This window comes from Nycticebus coucang, chromosome 13 (assembly GCF_027406575.1).
Source record: "Nycticebus coucang isolate mNycCou1 chromosome 13, mNycCou1.pri, whole genome shotgun sequence".
NCBI lineage: Eukaryota > Metazoa > Chordata > Mammalia > Primates > Lorisidae > Nycticebus > Nycticebus coucang.
Genome location: NC_069792.1, coordinates 87413890 through 87433966, shown reverse-complemented (window position 1 = coordinate 87433966; position 20077 = coordinate 87413890). Strand labels below are relative to the sequence as shown.

The following is a 20077-nucleotide window of genomic DNA, read 5'->3' as shown; positions in this document are numbered from 1 at the left end:
ACTGTTTCCTTCCTGTGATTTTTTTTTTCTGCCCCAAGGCTTCCCACTACTCAGAGAAAAACACTTCTAAGATGATCCAATTTTCGAGATGTCCTGCTAAAATATCCTTTCTTCGGACCTTTCGGACAAAAAATATTACAAGACAGAGGCCAGAACCCCTGAAGACTCTCAAGATACTCCGGAAAGAAGAGGCCAAAGGGAGACGAAACAAACATGGAACTCTTCTTTCCTCTCTGCTCACTACGCTGGCAGGTAGTGTTTGCCTTCCAACTTCCCCGAGCCACAGTTTGGAAAAACACTCACGCGGCCCGAGGTTCCGAGCAGCGCCAGCCCCAGCCGGCGGGTGGATTATTTACCGGAGAGATTTAAACCCGCTCCGGCGCGGGGGCGTGGCCGGGTGGAGCCCCGCGGGCCCGAGTGGGCGGGGCGGGGGCGGGGATCCCGGAGGCTCCCAGCAGTGTGGAAAAAGACGTGAGCTGAGGGAGCAAGCGCCTGTCTCTTTAAGTGCCACGGGCTGCTCTCCGGCCCGGGAGCCGGGAGCCGGGAGCCGGATCTACAATCCCCTCCCTCCTGCTCCGGCGCTTGTTGCTCGCCCGGCCCGAGCGGGAGCTGCGGCCGACCCGCAGTTTAGTCCTCTCCTCTCGCCCTACCTCTTCTAGAGCTGGCTGACTGGGAGCAGCAGCCCTAGCAGGAGGGAGGAGTCGCGGTGTGAACAGGAATTGCCCCCCCATTCAAGTTTGGGGTGCAACGCAGCCGCTGTGAAAGACATGCGTCGCTCCCCTCTGCCCAGCCTTGCTGCAGCCCGCGCCGGGAGGAGGACTGCAGCGCCCACACCTGCAAACTCTCCCTAGAAGTCTTGGGGTGCGGCCGGGGCGCCTCCTCAATCCCTACGGCCTCCACCTCTCTGCGGGTGAGTTTGCTCAGGTAACCCGAGCCAGAGGGCGGGCGCGCGGGGTGGGGGGGCGGCGAGTGGGGAGGAGAAAGCGCTGCAGGTGAGCCAGGTAGGGTGTCGCACCTGTCCGAGTCGCTACGGGATTTTATTTCTTTCCCCTGGGGATAGAGGTGTTGCGAGGGGAAAGGAGGTGCCTCAAGGGCTAGTTAGGGTCCAGGGGCGGGTGGGGAAGTTAAGAAGGGAGGGGGATGGGATTAAAGTTTCTCTTTGCTTCCCCACCCCCCTACCCGAGCTTGGCAGGTAGGGCGCGGGCGGAAGCGGTAGGAGCTGCTGATGCAATGGGCTTTTGCCAGGGCCAGGCAAAGGGCTGGGGGCGGGGGAGAGCTGGAGTTTCCCGGTCTCCTGCAACCCTGACCTTAGAGGTGGAGAAATGAAAGAAGGCTCGCTGTACCCAGGACCGTCCCCAAAATGGCTTCAGGTGCTAAACCTCCACCCGTGATTTTTGTTGTTGTTTTAAACAAAACGTCCTTTTCACGGAGGGTTCCTACGCCACCCTCTTGCCTTCCTCTCCAACAGGTGTCCTCAGCCCCTGTACGGGGACCTGCGCCAATGACCCTAGTGGTGGTTTCGTTTTCTCCCTTCGCGGCGGTGTGAACGTGTGTCCGCAACGTGATGGGCAACCAGGTGGAGAAACTGACCCACCTAAGTTACAAGGAAGTTCCCACGGCCGATCCGACTGGCGTGGACCGGGACGACGGGCCCCGCATCGGGGTCTCCTACATCTTTTCCAATGACGATGAGGACGTGGAGCCGCAGCTGCCGCCCCAGGGGCCGGATAGCGGCAGCCTACCCGACGCAGGAGACGGGCCGCCCCTGCCCCAGCCTCAGCCCTACGACCCGCGGCTTCATGAAGTGGAATGTTCCGTGTTCTACCGCGACGAGTGTATCTACCAGAAGAGCTTCGCCCCGGGCTCGGCAGCGCTGAGCACCTACACGCCTGAAAACCTGCTCAACAAGTGCAAGCCAGGCGACCTGGTGGAGTTCTTGTCGCAGGCGCAGTACCCGCACTGGGCGGTGTACGTGGGCAACTTCCAGGTGGTGCACTTGCACCGGCTGGAGGTGAGCAATAGCTTCCTGACAGACGCGAGCCAGGGCCGTCGCGGCCGCGTGGTCAATGATCTGTACCGCTACAAGCCACTGAGCCCCAGCGCAGTGGTGCGCAACGCACTGGCGCACGTGGGCGCCAAGGAGCGCGAGCTGAGCTGGCGCAACTCGGAGAGCTTCGCCGCCTGGTGCCGCTACGGCAAGCGCGAGTTCAAGATCGGCGGAGAGCTGCGCATCGGCAAGCAGCCTTACCGGCTGCAAATTCAGCTCTCGGCGCAGCGCAGCCACACACTGGAGTTCCAGAGCCTGGAGGACCTGATCATGGAGAAGCGGCGCAACGACCAGATTGGGCGAGCGGCGGTGCTGCAGGAGCTCGCCACGCACCTGCACCCGGCGGAGCCGGACGAGGGCGACTGTAACCTAGCTCGGACTACGCCGCCTCCCGGGCGCCCCCCTGCGCCCAGCTCGGAGGAGGAGGATGGAGAGGCGGTGGCACACTGATGGCCCGGCAAGCTGAGCGCAGAGCTGCGAAAGGGAGCTGTTTGCAGCAGCAGTCGCAGCCCCCTTCCTCCCTCTCTCCTTCCTTTCCGCCTCCACCACCTTCTGGGCCCCATCTGGGATTCCTGGGCCCTTTGGAAAACCGAGAGTTGGTGAAATGAGCAGCGGCTATGGACAGGGGTGGAGGGAGCAGGTAGGAGCGCTGGGAGAGGCAAAGGCAAATTGTGGACTTGCCTGGCACTTAGTCGTTGCTGGATCGGGTTCTAAAATCGGCCCTTATGCACATGGGGTTGGAGAGAAGTTCCAAGAACCAGTGTCTACCATTGCCGCCTCCAGCTTAACTGCTTGCACTGGGCTTGAAGGATTCCTGGTAAAAAGCCCTACAGGTTTATGGAATCTCCTCTGCCAGCCAGCACGGAGAGCTGCTTATCTGCTTCCTTTGTGAAGCTAGGTTCTGTTTGGGATTTGGGAGGTTGGGGTGATTTGTTTTATGGGATTCCTGGGGTGCAGGGCTGTTTAAACCAAGACAAGGTCTGGGAGCAGCAGACCAAAACCAGGCAAGCCCCCTATTAAGTGTAACCTAGTTGAGCAAACACGGACTTTGCTACCTCCTTCCTCCCAACCCCAAATAATCAGTCTTCAGGAGCTGACTCTTGGCTGAATCACCTCCACCAGCCCCTTCCCAGGTTACAAGTAAATCATTGTCAAGGGCCAGGCATGGGAAGGATTCAGTTAAGGTTTGTTCTGAAGTCTTTGTTTCTCCCCTGCTGTTCCAGGCACTTAAATAGCTGCATTGTTATCAATGGAGGCAATAGTCCTTTGTGTTTCTGATCTAATTAAACCTGCTCAGCTGTGCTCAGCTGTGTTCATCCTCAGGTCACATGTAGGATTGGTTTGTACCACCTCATAAAGTATCTGCTATGGAAGTAGACATTCTCCCTGGCAAGAATTAGTGAAGGGAACCCTTTTTTTCAAAACAAGGCTTTGATAGTAGTACTATAACTTATACCCCCCACCCCTTCTTATACCGGCTCATCCCCTTCACCCTCATTTTTGTTCTGCTGGTGGCAAAATCTCAGGCTGGAGACACCCGGTAGTGCTAGCCACACTTCATGAAGTTTAAGGTGCAAAGTCTCATACTGTAGCAGTCTCCTTATTGCTTGGAGAAGACCCTTTCAGAGCCCTTTCTTAATAGATGCCACCTGGTGTAGTCAGCACCAAATGTTAATTTGGAGACAGTCTGAAGGTACAGGTTGGTGAGATCTGTTCATGGCAGGCTGAGAAAGTATTATTTGGTACTGCGACTGCTTAATATGAGACCAATTTTTTAAACCTGTCTCTTCTACTCCTGTAAACTCTATAAGGATGTGTGCCCTCCAGTGCAGAATAGCTTCTCTGTTGCCCATGGCCAATATTGTCTTCAAATGTATAGAATTTGAGGGGCTTTTCCCCTCTCTTGGGAGTCATAAACTACATTGTACAAGTCATTTGGTGACCTAATTCTTAACAGTTGGAATAGAATCATACTTGAGTGGTCTACAGCCATGGCTATAGTTGGGCCTCTTGCCTGGAAATCTCTAAGGCAAAAAGTCTTGAAGGATTTTCTTTTGTATTTATTTTTTTTAGGCATTGGAATTGAGGCCATAATTTTTAAAAGCCTGGGCCTTCATAGCATCTCAGACTTGAAGTCTTTTAATTGCAAGGCATTAGCCCTGTTCCCTGTTTTCACAGTTAGCACCAAACAGTTGCTATGACTTTGATGTCTAAAGATGAACCACACTCCAGTGCCGGTCTAGGACTTTGGCAGGAGATCAGTTTGTTTTTAGAAATGCAGGTCTAGTTTCAATGTTGAATATTCTCATAGCTGTGCATTTATATTCTCTTGCTCATGGAAAAACAGATCGAGATAAACCTGAGTAAAGACGTTTAGGAGAGCCGCTACATCTTACTGATTTGGGTTTTCTTTCATGTGTAACACAGGAGTGAAAGTTGAAAATAATGTCACTGTGCAGATGGGGTGGAGGAACAGAATGGTACTGTCCAGCAACTCTGGGCTCACTAAATCATTTTTCTAATCCCCAGCCCTTCCCCTTCCTCTGTCCCATAATAGAAAGTGATAATGTGGTCACACTGCGTGATAGCAGAGCCTATATGTTGTTATTGATGAATGGCTCTTTCTGAGAAGTTTCAACTCAGACGAAGTACTCCTATAAAATCCATGCCAGTAGTAACATTCTACCTCGAGAGAAGAGGTTTTTGATAACAGGGCTTGAAAATAAACTAGAATAGAAAATCTGTTCCAGCTGCTGCTTTCCCCTGTAATGCAGGTGTTTCTACAGGGTACCAGAGATATGGCATATGTGATACTTAGAACAATGATGTTATTGGGAATTTGCTTAAGGTATAATGCTTAAAGTGAAGCAGCAGCCAACCAGTCAAGGCTCCACAGCAGGGAGTCGAGTCAACTCTTTCCTCGAGAGGGCAGTGTTGTAGATAAGTGAGTTTTTAATGCCCTGGCAATGGCTACATTTGACACTTTAGACAAAATAAATATATTTAATAATTTTTGTTTCTCCTTAGGAATAAGACTTTAGAACTATTTTGTACTGTGAATTACGGATGCTCTTTGAAGGAAAGAAATATCGATTCTAATGTTCTTCAGAAGCTCTGGCAGGGATAAGCAGGACTTCGACTGGAACATATGCTAAATGAAACCAGACAAATTCTATTTTCTTACCTGAGCAAATATTTTATTGAAACTGCTTATGTATGTCAAAGGAGCCCACAACTTCAGCTGTACACCTTTTTGTATCAAAAGAACTCAAACACCTTTTGTAGCTTTTATTTCCACATTTAATGTAAAATGGCTTTGTAGCACTAAAATGCCTAGCAGAAGATGACTTCAGATCTTTAAGGAAATATTTAGTTTTTATGAAAAATTACACTTTAGTGGTTAAACGTCTCCCGTCTTCGGTGCTTCTGGCCGTAATAGCACCACTGGACAACACCACAACCACGTGGAAACATATTTTTGGAAGCAGAACTTTAATTTTGTATGACATATGCTATGGAGAGCTAAGAAATTTTAGGACTACACGTTTTCTATTTTTTTTTTTTTTCTTACCAAAATGGAATCCACTGTGTTGAAGACTCTTGGTATTACGTGCTTGTCTAACAATTTTTTTATAAATTAGGGTAAAATCTAGTGTAATCATGGTCATAAAATGGATTTGTTTGGAAAGTTCTGTCTTATTTTTGAATTTATTTTATTTTTTTTTTTTTTACATCAGGGTAGCTATAACTTGACTGGATAATTCAAAGTTTTGTTGTATTGTTTTGCTCTTGGTTATAATACTTGTGATCCATGGAGAATTATATTGACTAACAGGATGAATTATACATGCATTTTGTTTCCCAATGGATTGTGCACACTTTATTTTTGTGGAAAGTTGTATGTTAAATCAATGTTATGTTCTTATACCACTTCTTGAGAAGGAAGTTCCGATTTGAAATTGTATCGTTTCCTTCAAAATGAAGGGCAGTGCTTAGTTAAATAAAAGATTGATGATATCTTTTAAGCCATTTCCTCTTCACTCTATCCTATTAAAATAAAACCTGTCACGTCCGTATGAAAAATGCTATGAGGGTTTCCAATAAACCATCTTTTAGAGTTAACTGAATATTTCTTTGCCACTCATGTATCTTTCTTTTTTGACATTTTGGTCCAAATTCAAGCTACTTCCTATAATTTCTCTGAGAAGATTAGCATATGTCATCTTTGCTTAGTAAACATTTTATTGTAGTCATTTAGTGAATGAAAACCCTGCATTTACTATGAGAATGCAAAATCTCAAGTTTTCAATACTTAACTGATTTTAAGAATGCAAAGATTGCTGGAAGTCACCCACATTGTGGAATATACACTAGGGAGTTTCAGTGTTTGGTAACCCATGTTTCATCTCAGGTGGTTTCAGAAGCCCACACACAGAGAATGTGCTTGCCATGTAATTAAAGAAAATGGGTGAACATGGTCACGTAGCACTCTTGGCATGATAAGGGATACAGGTGCCAGCAGTAGGTGAAGGAAGAGATGTGGTATCAGACTGGTACATGGGAGGCCCTGGCCATTACCATTCCCTAGGCCACCCTCTGAATCCTCTACCACAGTCTAAGTTGAATGCTGACGCTTTTAAGAAGCCCAGGCAGCAATAAGAACCATCCTTAGAGTGGCAGTTTAGTTTATTGTGGTTCTCATCGCACGAGAAAGTAGGAGGGGAAACTAATGCAGAATGTATGTTTATTGAGTGATTTGGGTGAAGGCTGTGGTTCTTGTTTCTCCTAAGTCTGAGGTTAATGTAGGAAAATGACATGTTTACAAGCATTTACAAGGACTTTCGAAATGAACAGGCCTAGAATATGTGCAGAAAGACTTTTAGTTTTCTTTTACTGAGTTTACTGGGCAAACTGCTTAGTAAACAAATAGTGCAGTTTTATCCACAGTTGATGTGAGAATGGCTGGTGTCTGTACTTAGAATTGCAGTAAGGCGTTATGTATTAAAGAAGGCCTAAAGGATGCTGAGCACCAGCTTAGGGAATAGAAACATATAGATTAAAAAAATCCAAAAACTTGAGAAATTGTCCTAACCCTGAGCTCATTTCTAAGGGGAAAATTTTACCTGTAAATAAAGTAAATTATAATAAATTATATATTATAAGTATATAGTACTTACATAAGTATTCATGGTAGGTATTTAAATAAAGCCGGTGTGTCTAAGTTTGATTAGAATTTGAAAACTGGTGTTTGTGGAGTGTGTATCCTCACTGGAGAAATCAGGACAAAAACATGAAGGTACAAACGATAATAGAGGAAAGGATATAATTCATACAAAACTAATATTCACTGCTTAACGTGGAGGCGCCTTAATTCCTGGTGTCTAACATGCAAAGAGAAACCAGATTTATGGTTACTGTCTATATGTATGTTGCATTCTAAGAGGCAAGATCACTGCTTACAAAATTTGTAAGTATTTTGTGGCCAGGTGCAGTGGGAGGCGGAGGCGGATGGATTGCTTGAGCTCAGGAGTTCGAGACCAGCCTGAATAAGAGAGAGACCCCTGTCTCCACTAAAATAGAAAAAATCAGTTTGGCATTGTATGGGCGCCTGTAGTCCCAATTACTTGAGAAGCTGAGGCAGGAGGATCACGTAAGCCTGAGTTTGAGGTTGCTGTGAGCTATGACAACACAGCACTCTAGCCCAATGCAACATAGTGAGACTATCTCAAAAAAAATTTTTTTTTTACTACAATTGTGGTAAGTGCAACAAAGGCAATGTAGAGTTGTGTGGGAGAGGATCTCTCTTTGTCAGTGAATCAGAAGGCTTCCCTGAGGAAGTATGCTGAGCCTCAGAGGCGGTGAACGGGTGCCAGGTGCTTCGGAATGGGCGCCGATTACAGTTAAGAAAAGCCGGCTGGAGAAGGAGTGAGTAAACCTCACATGGTCTCAAATCACCTTTGCTTCATGTTCCTGATGCTCATTTCTCCTTGGGGCTCTTACGCCGTATGTTGACCAACTTGTTTGTGCATCTGAACAAGTAACATATGACCAGGCAAAGAGATCCCCCACTAAAAGTTTAAATGAGTGACTTCTGGGTTTGGGTTTTGCTAGACTAGAAAGCCCCCAGATTATCTCAAGGTTTTGTTGTGACTATGGTTTGAAGAGAGTGAACATAGCAGTGGTTTTTAGGGTTCATGGAATTGCGAGAGCAAATGAATGGCTCTGTCCTTTCCTCCTCCAGAAAAGGAGATTGTCCTGTTAAAGCTATGGATGCCTTAAATTGCCAACAAGATTATGAAGTGGAGAGTGAAGGCCTTTGCCCGGTGCAGGTGAATGGGCAGGTAGCATTGGCCAGGCTGGATAGATGTAGTGGTAAAGCAGAGCAGGAGGTTTTATAGCCTGTCCTTTACAGTCTCGGACTTGTTACTGGGGAAGAGGTTATTTTGTTCACTGGTCGAGCCACTGCTGTAATATAGTCTCCATTGCCTTGTCACATGTAGTGGTAACTGACTCAAAAGATGAGCACTTTACTGCTTTCTTTGGGAAAGTCGTACAATGTGGTCAACTCCCAGAGTCTGGTTGTCTTGAAATTTAAGACAAACCTTATAACTTTGAGGATTCTTAGTTAAAAAATGCTAACCTGCAGCTAGAGGGTCTTACCTAGGCACACAACTACTGAATAGTGGATAAGGTTTTGCTGGGGAACCATCTGACTTTCTCTACTTCAGCCTCTGCTTATTATTAGGGTGCTAACCTTGGCAGAAGTTACATACTTTGTTGGAGACTTAATTTCCTCTTCTGTACAATGCTCGTGCCACTGGTCAATTCACTTAACTCTCTGAGCTTCAGGGTTGGATTTTTTTTTTTGTATTTATAAAATAATACAATTAATGTATATGCAATCATATACTTGGACAACACTTTATATGGTGGTTATGAGGACAAATGAAATAGAGCATGTGGAGCCCAGATCAATAACTCTTACTAGCTAGGGGAAAGGGGTATTATACATGTTCAAAAGCCTCAGTCAAACTAGAGTCCTCCCTTTAGTCTTGGAAAATTTCTTAGCTGGATATGAGAAATTGGTGTGATAAGAAAGAGGTAACTCTAGTTAATACTTCGTTTAAGAGGTGCTGTGGTGTTTGATATGTTTCTTTGAATTTTGATCTTTGGTAGATAAACCATGTTCTTCGTTTACACATTTTAGTATGTTTGTTCATTAATTCAACACATCACTTATTGAGCATTTTGAAGGTACTAGGCACTGGATAGCCAAGAAGGGATTTTGCAGTAATAACATTAGCTATGATGGTGTCACCTTGCCCACTCTGTCCCATTCTAATCACCACGGACTTTCTGTGTAGATACTATTATCTTCATTTCATAGCTAAGAAAACAGGTTTACTGAAATGGCGTGATTGTCTAAGATCTGTACACAGCTAATAAATGACAGCTTCTGGCCTGGAACAGGAAAGCTTGTCTCCAAAGGCTCAGGTTACATTTCCTCCACTGGAGGATCATGTGACCCCTTCTCCTCCTTCCTCCCCTCACCCCGTGGAGAATACCTAGAACCTCTACTGCTCCAACACTATTATCTGAATAACACTCTATTTTCACTATTATTGCAGCAACCCTGGAGGCAAGAAGCATCAGAAGCAAGAGTAAAGGCAACTTGGTCAAGAGAGACTTTGCATTCTTATCAGGAACAGCACCTGTGTTTTATCACCCCACCCTCCTGTGCTGGGGCACTGGGACTGTCTCTCCTTAATTGTTCTGCTGTCCCTCCTTGGCTGTGATTCTTCTACCCCTATACCTAGAGGTCAGGCCAACCAACCTGCTTCACATGGCTCCAACCCCATCTGCAGTGTCCCATTGGGCAAGGTAGTAACTTATATCAGCCACCTTGAATTGTCTCTTTTAGCAAGCAGAGGACTGTGGGGGCTCATGCCTTTAATCCCACCACTTTGGAAGGCCAAGGCAAGGAATCTTTTGAACACAGGATACAAGCCTGGGCAACATAGTGAGATTCTGTCTCTACAAGAAATAAGAAAAATTAGCTGGATGTGGTAACACATGCCTGTAGGTGCAGCTACTCAGAATGAGGATGACACAGGATTGCTTGAGGTTGCACTGAGCTGTGATCACTCTAGCCTGGGCGATATAGCAAGACCCTGTCTCTGGGGAAAAAAAAAAAAAAAGCCAAAGTCAGGGCTGTTAGGAGTGCCTACTTCATAAAGCTATTCATCGCTTACCTGAGACTAGAGAATTAGGAGTAAATTAATTCACATCTTTATTCTGGAAAAAGTGTTCAGAGATTTGTTTGTTGTAAGTTTTGCTTCATTTTATACTGATTTGTTTTTCTTAGTGCAGTAGATTTCTCGTTGATGTCTGGAAGAGAATCCTCTTGTATCTTGGTGGATGTGCATGTTTTATTCTGCTGTATTCCACGGGAGTCTGTTTGTGCTCACATTGAACAAAGAAGAAGGTTGTCCATAAAGCCATCAAACATTTCCGTTAGTACTTGTTTTCTAATTAATAGATTATTTTCAGAGCAGTTTTAGGCTCACAGAGTTCCCACAGACCCCTCCGCCCTCTCTCTCCACAACCCCCCACCAGGACATCAGGTGTCAGTGTGGTGCAGTGGTTGCAATCAACCAGCTAACATTGGCACATCCTTATCCCAATCCATGTCCATCCTAAACCCAAGTCCATGTTTAGTAGGTGTCACCGTGTTGTGCATTCTATATGTTTTGACTAATGTATCCACCATGACAGCATCCTACAGAATAATTTTTCACTCTATTTTTTCTCCGTCTTCATTTCTTTTCCCCTCTGGCTGAGAACTGGACTATTTTTAGCTCCTCTTACCGAGCCTAAGAGGCACTTCCCTGCAAACCTTCTGCTGTCCTCTCCAGGCCAAATGATGCTCCTGGCTAAAAGCATGATCCTTCATTCCTTCAGTATTTACTGAGGCCCAGCAGGCTCTGGGGCTGGAAAGAGAAACACCACGTGGTCCACTGCCCGCCCGTGGTCCACTGAGGAAGACAGGCAAAGAGCAGAAGCAACATCTTGTGATGAAGGGGGATGACATAGTTGGGGCAGGTGCCAGGCCCAGGAGGGCCTGAGCAGGGAGGGCTGACCCCAGGGCAGGGTGTGGGAGGGGTCCGGGAGAGATTTTTTGAGGAGGGTTAAATAGGAAGGTAGGTCTAGGTCTTATCAGAGAAAATTCCAACATAATCCTGCTCCCATCTCATCAGCCTTTTGTTTTAATGGTAAAACACACTTCTGCCTCTGTAGGTGGGTGGTGCAGTGGGGTGGGGAACAGGCCTGAGAGCAAACAGTAGGAATTATTTGAATAACTCCTGTTTTTGCTTCCTGCTGAAACAGACTTCCGCTAACTAGGTTACTTTGAGCTGAAATTTACTGAAATAAAATGTCCATTGATCTTTAGCACTCCCACCCCAGTGAACCTTGCTCTCTCTGTGTTGGGAAAGAGCCAAAAGGCAATGTGGAAGTCATTGGCCTGAGCTGTCACCAGGGCGGGTGACCTCACATGGTTCTGGAGGGTGTAATATGTTCTTTTGTCAAGTGGGAATGATAAACAATATGGCAAGTGGGAATAATAAGTCAAGAGGCAATACTATGAAAATATTTGCCTACTTACAGGTATACAATAGCATATTGTTTAAAGTGGTTGTGAGTATTTTATTTTTACTACCTGACGTTATTATGTCAAGTGGGAATAATTCATTTGTCAAGTTATGTAGACGACCACTAACTCCTGACATGCCGGGATTAGTGGTCATCTACATACGTCACCCAGAGCCAGTCCTGGCACAAGATTATACGTGCAGGGATTGGTTGTTATCATTATCCATTTATCGTTTCTCAGTTTTGCCGGGGTTCATGCATGACTCTTCCAAAATTTCATAGATGAATTTCAGATTGGGGCAGTTTCAGCCCAACAAACTCAACCAGATTTAAAATGGTGCAACCAAATGGTGCAACATTCGGCTTTGTACTGGTTAAAATTCTCTGGCCCTGAATGTTTGAGAAAATATCACAAATAATGTGTACACACACATCAATGCCAACAAGTTTCATGCGTCATTTCATCTGAATTTTTGGTTTCTCCCCCTAATGACAACTTAAGAGATGAAACTCTTGAGTATTGACATCACCCTAAAAATAGAATTCTTCTTCTTCCTCCCGTTAATGACTCTCTCTGCTTGCCGTACGTATCAAAATGTTTTTGTTAATATAACTTTATTACCTTTTTTACATTTCAAATGAATATGTACTAAATGTAAAAGAAGTTCAAATGCCAAAGTATAGAATCTCCTGGACGGCCTTCTCTCAGCCTATTAAATTTCTTTCATAGCCCTTCTCGACATCTTTTCTGTGAACATTCAGATACACCTTTTTTTAACTGAAATTGCATCATGCTACTCATATTTCTCTGCATTTTTTAACTCATCAATAAATCAGGACTTTAATATTAGTGCATAAAGTATCTAAAACATTCTTTTTAACAGCTGGCGTGTATACTATTATAAGAAAGCTTCTGTTTCTTATTTACCCATTCTCTCATTGATGGTCATTTAAACTATCTCCAATTTTTCCTAATTACAAATGCTACCACAAATATCTTGCTACACCTATTTTTGGCATATATGTGGGTATTTCTGAAGGATGTAATTATTGAAGTGAATTTTCTGAATAAAGGTTATGCACAATTTAGATTTGGATAGAAAAACCATGTGGCCTTTTATAAAAGATGCCGCCAATTTCCAATAATGGTAATAACATTTTCAAGTGTTGGAAAATACTTGCCTACTTACAGGTATACAATAGGATATTGTTGAAGTTTTTATGAGTATTTTACTTTCATTACCTGATCCAGTCTCCTTTATTTTGCAAATAATTAAAATCAATGGTTCACCAGTTTTCTTTTATTGCAAACATTCAAGTTCTGTTCAAAGCACTTGACTATTGGATCAACCCAGTGAATTCTGGAGTCCAACCTATGAACTTAAACAATAGAAAGGTAATAGTGGAAGGTATCCAAAATGATTTCTTTTAAAGATGTGAATCAGAAAGTACTGTTTTACATCTTTCAGGGGCTTCCAGCGGTGCTTAGAATGAAATCTGAGCTCCTTACTGCGGGTTCTTGCACAATCTGACCTCTCTTTATGTTGCCAACCTCACTTCTTATCACTCCCCCCTGCTGGGTATACTGCAGCCTCAGGAGACTATGTTTATTTTCCTAAAGACACCAAGATCTTTTTTGCCTTAGAGTGATATCATTCAGACTTTCTGACTACTGACCTGCATAAAAAATACTCTGTTGCATCACAGCCCAGTGCCCCCAGGTGTGTGTGTTAATGTGTGTATCTGAAACTAAAATCCACAACTCCCCCCTGTGCTGTGCTGTACTCTAATATCATCTATTCTGGTTTACTCCATGCTGCTTCATTTAAGAGAGGGAAGAAAGTGCTGGTACTGACTAAATTGATTTTACAACGTACTGTTGCAAGACCCAGCTTGTATAACACAAAGAGTCCAGAGACAGGCGTGGGTTCCTTCCTTCCCCCGGCAGCAGAGCCCTGGCTCTCCTTCCCGGCTTTCAGCATAAATGTCACCCGGCTTTGCTGTTCTGTCCCACCTTATTCTCCCATCACAACACTCCGTTTCCTTTATGATAATTTTCCAAAATTAAAATTGCGTGTTCACATGTTTTTTAGCCCTTTATTGCCTCTTGTCATTAGAATAAGGTCAAGGACCTTGTTTGCTTTGATCACCACTCAGCACTGTAAGACAGTGCCTGGAAAATGATAAATATGAATGGGTAAAGAGCTGCTTGTTTTGTGCATCCTGAGATGTTGTATCCCCTCGCTCACCCTCCCGTAGTTCAGCACATTGCTATGCTCCAGTGAGTTTGATCTTAGAAAATTTTTCTTTCTTTTTTTTCTTTTTTCTTTTTGGAGACAGGGTCTTAGCCTGCTGCCCTGGGTATAGTGCTTTAGCATCATAACTGACAGCAACCTCAAACTCTTGGACTTAAATAATCCTCCTGCCTCAGCCTGCTGAGTAGCTGGGACTATAGGCCAGCTAGTTTTTTCATTTTTAGTAGAGACAGAGCCTCACTCTTGCTCAGGCTGGTCTCAAACTCCTGAGCTCAAGGGATCCACACACCTTGGCTTCCCAGAGTACTAGGATTATAAGCATGAACCACCACTCCCGGCCAGAAAATGTTTTTGATACACATTTTTTTTTTTTAATCAGGAGCTCCTAGGTTTTCTTTTATAAATAAGATATCTGCCTGGGTCCAGATCCTATCTCCAGGTGTGAAAACAGAGGCTGTAGGGCGCATTCCTTACCTTTTCATCCCAGAATAACCTGGAATGAAGTGAAAAATAAAAGAACTATGTGAGTGGTTTGTTTCAGGAAAAAAAATAAAGCCAGTGTCTGACAGAACTTAGCATTTCACCCAAGAATTGCACACGTCTGTTTTAGCGTAATCCTGTTGGAAAAGGTAGTGGCTTAAGATCATAATAATAGTGCTGACTATTCACTGAGGACTTTCTTTTCTTCTTCTTCTTCTTTTTTTAGAGACAGAGTCTCACTTTGTTGCCCTCGATAGAGTGCTGTGACATCACAGCTCACAGCAACTTCCAGCTCTTGGGCTTAGGCGATTCTCATGCCCTCCCAAGTAGCTGGGACTACAGGCGCCCACCACAATGCCCAGCTATTTTTTGTTGCAGTTTGGCCTGGGCCAGGTTTGAACTAGCCACCCTCGGTATACGGGGCTGGCGCTCTACTCACTGAGCCACAGGCGCTGCCCAGGATTGATACCTTTATAAAAGGAACCCAGAGAGGCTGGGCATGGTGGCTCATGCCTTTAATCCTGGCGTTGTAGGAGACTGAAGTGGGAGGATTGCTTGAGCCCAGGAAATCGAAATTACAATGAACTGTGATCACACCACTGCACTCCATTCTGGGTGATAGTACAAGATCTGTCTCTTTAAAAATAAATAAATAAATAAATAAATAAATAAATAGAAAGAAAAAGTAAGGAACTCAGAGACTTCCTTTGCCTTCTTTCTATATATGAAGATGTGGAGGTACCTCTAGAAGTTGGCAGTCTGTAGCTCACTGAGCCACAAGCGCCACCCTCACTGAGGACTTTCTTGGGGCCAAGTCCTAGAGATTCATTCTCATTTTTCTCACCATAGCCCTAAAGGGCAGCTATTATGCCCATTTTAAGGGTGCTGCTGAGGAGGCTAAGTAAGCAGGTGGCACAGATACTAAGAGGTGAGACTGAGATTCCAAGGCCAGTTTTGCTGCTTCTCATCACATAGTAAGATCGTGTGGAAGGCAGAACAATGCCCCCCACAAAGATGTCCACATCCGAATCCCCAGAACCTGTGAATATGTTACCTCACATGGCCAAAGGGATCGTGAGATGAGGAAGTTATCCTGAATTATCCAGGTGGGTCCAGCATAATCTCAAGCGTGTTTATAAGAGGGAGGCGGGAGGTGAGGGTCCTTGCTGCTTTTACTTTGCGTGGTGTTTTCAAGGTGATGCAAATTATGGATCAGTATTTCATTCCTATCTGTGGCCGAACATTACCCCACTGTATGTGTGTTCCACGTTTTGTTTATCTCTTCCTGCACTCACTGATGGACACCTGGATTGTTTCCACCTTTTGGTTATTGTGAACAATACTGCAACAAGATCAGGAGATGCTGTGGGGCTGGCTTTGAAGGAGGAAGAAGGAGCACTGAGCCGAGGAATGCAGGTGGCTTCTGGAAGCTGGAAAGGGCAAGGAAACAGATTCTTCTCTAGAGCCATCCAAGGAGTGCAGCTCTGCTTAGCCCAGTGAGATCTGTGGCAGACTTCTGACCCCTCCAAATGTAAGCTACAACATTTGATGTTGGCATCCACTGGTTCGTGGTAATTTGGTTCAGCAGCCCCAGGAATCTAATGTAGCTGCTATATGTTTTCTCGTAAAGCTAGAGCACAAACACCTGCTGAGTGCCTATTGTGCACACATAAAGGCTCACAAGTATTAGGAGCCTACAGGTGTGCTTACAAATATGTACTTCTTAAAATAGGAATATGATGAGACCTGATTTTCCAGCGAGAAAGTTGAAGCGCCGAAGAGTTCACTGCAGTTAAGTCTACACAGTCCTGCATGTCTGTGGTACACACGAGAGAGATCAGTACAGACACTACCAAACGCAGCCGAACTTCAGAACTTAACTGTGCACCTAGGCTAAGTCATATGGCACGAAGAGATAATGTAGTATTTCATTTTCTTGGCTCTTTTGGATAATCCTATGTCCAGATAACGAAAGCCCAGTCTTCCTAGTTTTGGAGGCTTATTTTTGACTTTTTTTTTTTTTTTTTCTTTTTTTTGGCTGGGCCTGGGTTTGAACCCACCACCTCCAGCATATGGGACCGGCGCCCTACTCCTTGAGCCACAGGCGCCGCCCAACTTATTTTTTTTAATTGGGGTACAATGCAGGTAACATAAAATCTATCATTGCAACCATTTTAAAGCGTCCAATTCTTTGAAAAACATGTATTCAAAGTGTTGTGCAACCTCATCATTATCTAGTTCTAGTTTTTTTTTTATACAAAGCATCACTTTGTCACCCTTGGTACAGTGCTGTGGCATCACAGCTCACAGCAACCTCTAACTCTTGGGCTCAAGCAATTAATTCTCTTGCCTCAGCCTCCCAAGTAGCTGGGACTACAGACTCCCACCACAACGCCTGGCTATTTTTTTGTTGCAGTTGTCGTTGTTTAGCTGGCCTGGATGGGTTTGAACCCACCAGCCTGGGTGTATGTGGCAGGCGCTGTAACCACTGAGTAAGGGCAATGCCTCACTATGAAGTCTCATTCTAGATCTTTTCCTTCACCAGAAATGGGAAACCCCAACTCATTAAACAATCACTCCCCATTCCTGGTGCCCATTCCTCCCAACCACTAATGTGCTTTTGTCTCACTGGATTGCCTGTTCCGAATAGTGTTTACAAATGGGTCATATTACATGTGGTCTTCTGTTCTCTCTCTGCTTTTGCTTAGTTTGAAAACTTGTTTTCAAGCTTTATCCAAATTATAGCATGTATTAGTATTTCATTCCTTTCTGTGACTGAATAAGATTCTGTTATACAATTTATACCACATTTCGTTTATCCATTCTTTTGCTCATGGACCTTTGGGTTGTCTCTCTTTTGGTTACTGGGAATAAGGATGTGATAAACATTGGCATCTGAGTAACTATTTGAGTCCCTGTTTGCAGTTCTTTGGGGAATTTACTTAGAAGTGAAATTTCTGGATTATTTCGTAATTTTGTGTTAACTTTTTGAAGAACTACCAAACTGTTTTTCACAGAAGTTATACCGTGACTTTTTACTATTTTTGTTTAAATGACTATTTTTAATATGTAATGTTCCCTGTTTTCTTAAACTGAAGACACTATAGTATCATTTTAACATTTTCTGGCAAGTATAAATGATCACTATTAAAATCAATGAAAAGCAGAATTTTGTTAGTTTTTTAGTTTGAAGGCAGGAGGGAATGATGATGTTAATGGTAAAAAAGATAGTTTACGCTTATATAGCACCTGAAAGTACAAGACCCTATTGCAAAGAGTTTCTATATGTAACTCACTTAAACCTGCTAAAAGCTCCTAGTAGGTTGAGGTCTTTGTTATTAATCTCTTCATCTTACAGTGAGTATAATAGAAGCAAAGAGAGGTTGTATAACTTCTGAAGCTCACGTGAAATTAATCCTTTGCCTGTTTCCTGATATGGTTGTTTTCAAAGTTTGGCTTCTGTACCAGCAATATCAACATCACCTGAGAACGTGGTAGAAAAACACATTTTCAGGCCCACCCCAGACTTAGTCACAAACTCTGGGGCTGGGGACCAGCCTTCTGATTTAACAAGCCAGCTGGAGGATCCTGATGCAACTAAAGTTTGAGAAGCCCTGCCTAAGAGACTTCCTGATGGAGTTAAGTCAGGACTGTCAGATAAAACACAGGACACCCAGTAAAATTTGAATAAGCAATGAATATATTTCTTTTAGTTCATACATGCCTCAGATACTGCATCTTGTATTTCCTTTTTTTCTTTCTTTTTTTTTTTTTTTTGTAGCGACAGAGTCTCACTTTATCGCCCTCTGTAGAGTGCCAGGGCATCACACAGCTCACAGCAACCTCCAACTCCTGGGCTTAGGCGATTCCCTTGCCTCAGCTTCCCGAGTAGCTGGGACTATAGGCACCCACCACAACGTCCAGCTATATTTTTATTGCAGTTCAGCTGGGGCTAGGATTGAACCTGCCACCCTCGGTATATGGGGCCGGAGCCCTACCCACTAAGCCACAGGTGCCGCTCTGCATCTTATATTTTCATTTCCTAAATCTGCTGACTTTAATGTGCAGAGTTCCACTGCAAGGATTTGGCAACTGTTTCAGGTGTTCCATTCTTTCTTTTTTATCTGCAAATGGCTGAACTAGTCAACAAAGAGTCCATGACTACATAAGTATCTTCAGGGCACTTAGGAAATCACAAAACCCATGCCAGGGGTAGGGGATGGTGTGCAGAGATGGGAGAAATGGCTAAAGATATTATGGGCATTAAAAGTAAAAGTTTGTCCAAAGTGATGCTGTCAGTTGGTGAAAATGTGTTGTCAAGCACTTTCTCTGTCTTCTGTAGGACCCTGAACAGACTAGTGTGCTCTGGAGCCATCCAGGGTGAAGAGCTTTCCCGGAGAAGCTCAAGCTGGGAGGAGACATGAGATTCTTTGTGGCTGGGGATAGAGAGAACCCAAGGGTATGGACATAGTGTGGACCAGCCCTGGGGCTTCTTGGCAGGCCCTTCAGGATATGCCGCACAGAAAGTGGCTCCATGGGGCCCAGGAGACACGTCCTAGGTACAGAGTGCTCTGCTTTGCCAAAGATTCCTTAGTCCCCTTAGAAAGAGATAGGAAATTGCAGGGCTGTGCACCCTGATGGCGACCAAAGGCACAGAGACCTTTTCAAAACCTTGGTTTGGCGTAAGACAGGGGAGAAATCAAGACAGAGTAAGGAAGCCTGGGGGTTTGGGCTGTGAATCCAGTTGCTTCATGGAAATAAGATCAGTGATATGTTTCCCCTTGTGATTCTAGGAACTCAATTAGCGTCCATTAAACCCTCTATGTCCTAAGTCCTGGGAAATATGAAGAAGGAAAAGCCGTAGTCAACCTTAAGTATTGCTCACCCTGATTTTACAGGTTTTAATGGACTCGTGAACATTTGCACCTATTTTTAAGTTAGTAGTAAAGAAAAATTTTGTGGGAAAAATGAACATATGGTAAGAAACTGTTGTATGGCTGGATTTACGCTGGTGCTTTTGTACAAATGAACTCCTGGGTAAAGTGCTATCCTCTATCACAAGTGAAAACGGAGAGGGAGAGAGATGCTCCCTGCTTCACGCAAGGTGGGTGTTTCCGTCCGCTGGGTTTCCATGTCACAGGACCACAGACTGAGGAGCTTAAACAACAGCAATTTCTTTTCTCACAGTTGTGGGGGCTGGAAAGTCTGAGGTCGAGGGGTGGGCAGGGCTGGATTCTTCTGGGGTCTCTTTCTTTGGCTTGTGGATGGTCATCTTATCCCTGTGTCTTTGCACGGCTTTCCTTCTGTACATGTCTGTGTCCGCGTTTTCCTCTCATAAGGACACTGCTCACACTGGGTTGGTGCCCATCCTGATGACCTCATGTAACCTCAGTTACTTCTTTAAAGATGCTTTCTCCAGATACAGTCACATTCTGAGATACTGGGAGAAAGGATTTCAACCTATCCATTTTGGGACCACAGCCGAGCCCACCACAGATAAGGCGCCAGTAGGGACAAGCTTGTGCTGGAAACCAGAACTTTCAACTCCAAATCCCCTATTTTCTTAAGGGGAAAATCTTTTATTTTGATTATATCTGCTTGCTGGATGCCTCTGCCAAGCGCTTACTCTCCAGACCACTCATGT

The 20077-nt window shown here is 44.5% G+C and overlaps 1 protein-coding gene across 1 annotated transcript; it reads left to right on the top strand.

Annotated features, from left to right (window-relative positions):
• Positions 1-490: 490 nt before the first annotated feature.
• Positions 491-6172, top strand: LRATD2 (LRAT domain containing 2). The gene is made up of 2 exons (XM_053559390.1): positions 491-910; positions 1469-6172. The coding sequence occupies exon 2, from the start codon at positions 1565-1567 to the stop codon at positions 2495-2497; it is 933 nt and encodes a 310-aa protein (XP_053415365.1). The 5' UTR covers positions 491-910; positions 1469-1564; the 3' UTR covers positions 2498-6172.
• The last annotated feature ends 13905 nt before the right edge of the window (positions 6173-20077 follow it).

Coding starts and splice junctions, on each gene's coding strand:
- LRATD2 (XM_053559390.1), top strand. CDS start 1,565: ATGGGCAACCAGGTGGAGAAACTGACCCACCTAAGTTACAAGGAAGTT.